Genomic DNA, 5,697 nt, shown 5'->3' with positions numbered 1-5,697 from the left:
ATTCAGTTCATATTTTTTTTCTTAACCCAGTTTATGAAGACAAATTTCGTCCTGTCACACAGTTATTACCATCTTGGGGCAGATGCTCGGTTATTTCTCACCATTTCTCGGTGAAAAGTTGACCGTTTTTATGATTATATGCTTATTAAAATATAAATATTTTGTTATTTTATGAGCTTTTTATCATCATTAACTCGAAAATGATCGTGCAAGGCATGTGTGAGGCGTGTAAAGAAGTGTAAAAAAAAAGATGCGCCGTTTCACGACGTCGTCCAGAAATATTTTTTAGTTGTTAAAGTCAACGAGGTACAACAACAAACGAGCAACATGATGATGATAAATATGCAGTATAAACGCGAATAATAAACGAGCCGATAAAAAGGCATTTCAACACCAAAGCGCATGATAATGATAACAGGTCATGTCTGAATTAGCTGTACTTTGTACATGGAGCAACATAACGAAGGTGAAATAATTATATGATTTGAATCACACCGATTCTTCATGCACGAACACAGTGTGTGATGGGTGTTGTTGAGGACAATGAATGAACAGCGAAAAAAAAAGCAACGAGCAAGTTAAGAGAATGAAAAATATGTAAAAAGAATGCGATAATTTTGTTCCTCATTGAACATCATTTCGTTTCATCGTGATGTAGTTTGTGTAAAGGTATTTACGTTGGTTAACGCGAGGCAGCGAATTCGAGTTGATTTGATGGAATGTCAGCTCTCGATATGGTAAGTTATAAAATTTTCACTTTAAGATATAAAAAAAATAATTTTTTAAAAATTTTCTTTAAAAAAAAAAAATAATTAGGGTCTTTAAGGTTTCGAAAAATAAAAATTAAAAAATAATTATTTTATTTTTTTTTTAATTTTGCATTATTTTAAATTTATCTTCTTGATTTTAAAGGTAATTTTTTTTATTTTTTTTAAGATTTAAAAAAATAATTTCCAAATTTTTTTTTTAGTTCTAATTAAAATCTTTAAAAAACTGTTCAGGTTAAAAAAAAATAAAATAAAATTATTCTAAATTATTTCTAAATTTATCTTCTTGATTTTAGTTTTTTTTTATTTTTTTTAAGATTTAAAAAAAAATTTCCAAAGTTTTTTTTTAATTTTAACTAAAGTCTTTAAAAAAGTGTTCAGGTTTAAAAAAAAATAAAATTATTTTAAATTTTTTTTAACTTTTGCATTATTTTAAATTTATCTTCTTGATTTTTAATGTAGTTTTTTTTATTTTTTCCTAAAAGGATTTATAAAAATTATTTTTCAAAAATTTTCTTACTAAAAAAATTCTTTAAAAACTGTTTCGAAAAAAAAAATAAAAAATATTTTTTTTAGAAAATTATTAATATCTAATAATTAATTTTGCAATAGTTTGAATTTTTTTCTTGATTTTTTTTTTTTTTGAAAATTTTTCTTTTTTTTTAATTAACAGATTCTACTGAAGTTATTGGAAGTTTTTTCAAATCTTAAAGGTAAGTTAATTTTTTCTCATATTTCTATAGATGTTATTCAATTAATCCAAACCAAGCAAAATAATTCATTTCGAGTTAAATTTGTAATTTTTTTAAAAAAATTTTCTGAAGCTTTAAAAAAATCAAACAAGATATTTCTTCGTGTTTTTTTAAGTTTAACAAAAAAAAAATGAAAATTGTTGAAAGCTTGAACTTAGATAAAGTTAGTTTTATAAAATTGGCATCCCATGATATTTTTTTCATTATCAAGTTCGAATGTAGTTTAAAGCAAAATTTCTCATCTATCAAAACTCCAAGATATTTAACTATTTTGAGTTGGTTGAAATTATTTTTGACAGGATACAGTTTTCTCTCATTTTCTTTCAATCCGATATTTAAGCTCTTTGCATTCATTTGAGTTAAATCCTTTTGATCTCCTTATTGCAGAAATATTTGATTCTTAAACCTGAAATTTATCAAAGAATAGAATTTGATACTTACCTGAAGAGATTCCCAATTTCAACTGAATCCTTTAACAAAAATTTTCTTTTGTCTTAAAAGAAGCTTTAAATAGAATACTTTAACAAGTCAATCTCAAAATTTATATCCGCGCCATTTGAACATGGTTAATTTTGACGTATATTTATATTATGGAATTGGACGTCGCCTCTTTTTGTGAAGCAAAAAAAAAAAAGAGCGAGAGAAAAAAAGGGCAGAAAAAAACCGTATATAGGTATTAATTGTTAACGACTTTAATAAGGTGCATGAAGAATCTGGTAGATGCATGTAAAAGGCACTTTATTCGTCGCACTCACTCACTCACACACATGAATGCTTGTAACAATTTTTGCACGTTTTTTTTTATTCAACACTTCTTGTTAATGTTCCCTCTGTGTTCCGAGTCTTGTTATTATTATTTTTATTATGTTTCGAGTCATGTTTTTTTTCTTTCTCTCTGTTGTTTTCGCGAGGCTTTGAGAGATAAGCAAAATAGCAACAACAGCGAGCGAACAAGTGAAGAACGAGGTTCATTGTGTTGTTCAGCTTTGTTGAAAAAAAAGTATAAAGTGCGCTAACATCTAAATATATATTATGATGAGCACCGCTGGGGTTTTATTTTTGCCTTGCTGTGCTTAGACATCGCGTTGAACTTTCCTGAACGAACACGCACATAATTCAACTTCTCACATTTTAGTAAATCTGATTGTTTTTTTGTTTCGTTTGTGTTATTATTATTATATTTCACGAATGTTTGTTCTGTGGTTTCTTTTTGTAAAATGATATAAATTACGAGAGCGCGGCACCCACGGCATTTCTTCTTTGCCTTTGTGTCTATTGATACAAATCCAGATCCTTGAAACGTTTCTTCGTAATTTCATCAATTCTCCAAATATATTTCGGGGGCATTTCCTCGACGAAAGAATCGACACCGCCTCGTCGCATAAAGGTATAATTGGTGCCTGGATGGAATGCTTCAACAATTGGTTTTAGTTCCGCGCCATTGACAGCTGGATTGGATTTCATTGTTTCAAAGGCAAGATGATGCAAAAGCTTTTCCGTTTCATTTGGCGTTAAAGATTTATTCAAAAATTTGCCGAGATCTTGAAGAATTTTTTCCATGTTTGTTAAAATTTCTTCAAATTTGTAGATTTTCATGTTTTTATACCATTCATGAAGTAACGTGAATTGCTCAATATGATCCCAATAATTACCAAAAATCAAATTTCCTTTGAGAAAAAGTTCTAAAAAATCTTCTTTTTGCCCGAGAAAGTTATGAATGTTTATGTAATGATGATACCATGACACCGCAGTTTCCTTTGCTTCTCGCATTAGATATACAATTCGAGGTTTTACAATCCAAAGTTCTTTTGGAAGAAATGCGATTGGTAAGTGACTTCGGATGATTCGAGGTCTTTGCATTTTTTTCACTGTTTCAACTGAGCTTTTTCTATTCGGTAGTTCAACTAATGCTGAAAGTCTAAAAATTTCAAACTAATGAGGATTTGAGTTAAAAAAAGAATAAAATTCTTACTCTAAAAATCCAATTCGAGTATTCAACGGAGCTTTTCCAGCTTCATTTTCGATATCAATGTCATGCATTATCTGCCAAACTGCTTCTTGTGCCCATGTCGATCCGCTTTTTGGATATGATATAATCCAAATGTCATCTTCGAACACTTGCAAATCGCGAATGTCGTCGACGTACTTTTCAAAATCATGTAAAATAGTAACAGAATTGTGATTTTCCAAAATTTCAGAAGGCACGAGCAAATCTGAGGTATCTTTTACAACGTAACGAAATAACAAATGATTTGGATCACGAAAGTACGATGCCAAATCCGGTAATAACTGCACCTTGTATGTCATGTTTCTTGTTTTGCACTGACTGAGCTTTTTTTGTCGAATATAAACTGGATAAGGCATTTTTCTTATCAATTATATGAAATTATACATACAGAAATTATCAAATCTGATTGACAGATAAGATATGGAAAAAAAATATTCAAGAGCTGACATAATTTTTCGTTATTTAGACCACCTTTAAATCAATTATAGCTCGATAATGTGTCGAAACTGCCCACCCTTTGTTCTCAAGCTTTGGTAACATTGGAAATTTTTTTATAACGCCAGGTAAGGCAATAGTAATAATAATTTAATTTATTTCTACGATTTATTTATGAAGTTCAATGTTCCTTTCCATATATATTTAATAATAGGTGATGCATGCCAACGAATAACGAACGAGCGAGCGACAACAATGCGATGTACCTGCATATGCATTGTATATATGGCGTCATAAAAGTACATTCGAACTATTCGAAATTTATGACCAAAAAGCATCTTCATAAATAAAAATTTATTGATTTTTTAACACTGCAGCGACACAAACACGAAAAAATGTTGTTATGGATGTAGAATGAATGAATAGAATGACGGCAGTGTTAAAAGTTGTTTTTTTAAAACTCATCGAAAAATTGAAAGGATTAACGATGTGAGCGCTTTTTGAATTTCAGAAGCTCAAAAAAAAAATCAAAATGCAATAAATGTTTTGCTTTTGATAAAAATATGAGGTTAGGATAAATTTTTAAACTTTAGCTCTGATAGATTCAAAAAGTAACATTAAGAAGTTATATTCAGCGTCAATTTAGCTTATAAAAATCATAATTAAATTTGTTAAGGGTCCCATTAGTATTTTAGGTTCTCAAATGATCTTAACAAAATATTTACTTTTAAGTATATCTTCTTTTATCGAATCAAAAGGCTTATGTAATCCAAGGTAATTCATTTTATGAAACGGCAGCTCATGATCTATCTTATCGAAAGCTTTGCTGAAATCATTATACAGCAGACCAAGGCAGTTTTAACGAGTGAATGTGTACCGGTAGTTTAATAAGTCTTTCAATCTGCTCTTGTCAGTTTTAGTCTTGTTCAGAATTACTTGAGACTTTGTAAAAAGCAATGAGAATGCCTATTTGCTTCTTTGATATGTTTTTTTTAATCAATGTGCTGTAAGCTTTTGTTCTCTTCCGTTTCCTATAAATATTATGTGTTGTTCAAGAAATTTTAAGAACTTTCATATCTTTTGTCTTTTGAAATAGTTTTTACAGGAACTTGCAAGTATTGATCTGCGAAATAAATAATATTAAAAAAAATAAGAAAAACTAAAAATTAAGAAAAAATTCAACAGACAGACAATTATAACTTACCTCAATAGTCCCATATTCAATAAGAAATGCATCACTTTTAACAACGACAGACTCTAAAACTAAACCTCTAAATAGGAAAAAGAACATAAAATATGAAATATAAAACAATATTATGGTAGGTCAGACTATGATGGTGGTTTATTGATATATAATTATATTGCTTGTCCGCATGATTTACTTTATTTTTTTAAAGCATTTTACTTTGCTAACGATTTGTATTTCTTTTTGTTTCAAATTCATTCCAGAGCTTAAACTCCATTTTGTTTTATTTTATAGAACCTCTACCAATAAAACTTTTGATGATGATGATTTTTAATTTAACGACAGGAAATGTCAGATCTCATTTCTCGGCAATAAAACTCACAAAAAAACGTAAAAATAAAAGGAAATCCACTTTTCCTAAATTTCATAATAATTTTACACATGACAAAAAACTTCAGAGAGCCTCATTTCCCTTTCACACTTAAGTAACTTTCCAACCAAATAAAAAGCAAATAAAATCTCGTGTTCCTCTTCAGGCATCAAGAGTAG

General features: G+C 28.9%; 1 protein-coding gene across 1 annotated transcript; it reads right to left on the bottom strand.

Annotated features, from left to right (window-relative positions):
• Nucleotides 1-2,708: 2,708 nt before the first annotated feature.
• Nucleotides 2,709-3,826, bottom strand: LOC134836919 (sulfotransferase 1B1-like). Its single transcript, XM_063852205.1, has 2 exons — nt 3,492-3,826; nt 2,709-3,437 (listed from the first exon to the last, which is right to left on the bottom strand). Exons 1-2 carry the CDS (start codon nt 3,824-3,826, stop codon nt 2,792-2,794), a joined length of 981 nt encoding a protein of 326 aa, XP_063708275.1. The 3' UTR covers nt 2,709-2,791.
• Between the last annotated feature and the right edge of the window lie 1,871 nt (nt 3,827-5,697).

Source organism: Culicoides brevitarsis, chromosome 1 (assembly GCF_036172545.1).
Source record: "Culicoides brevitarsis isolate CSIRO-B50_1 chromosome 1, AGI_CSIRO_Cbre_v1, whole genome shotgun sequence".
In the NCBI taxonomy this organism is placed as follows: domain Eukaryota; kingdom Metazoa; phylum Arthropoda; class Insecta; order Diptera; family Ceratopogonidae; genus Culicoides; species Culicoides brevitarsis.
The sequence above is the reverse complement of the archived record's forward strand: the minus strand, read 5'-3'. Positions and strand labels throughout refer to the sequence as shown.

Coding starts and splice junctions, on each gene's coding strand:
- LOC134836919 (XM_063852205.1), bottom strand. CDS start 3,826: ATGACATACAAGGTGCAGTTATTACCGGATTTGGCATCGTACTTTCGT. Junction 3,438..3,491: donor ACTCGAATTGGATTTTTAGA/GTAAGAATTTTA, acceptor TGAAATTTTTAG/ACTTTCAGCATTAGTTGAAC.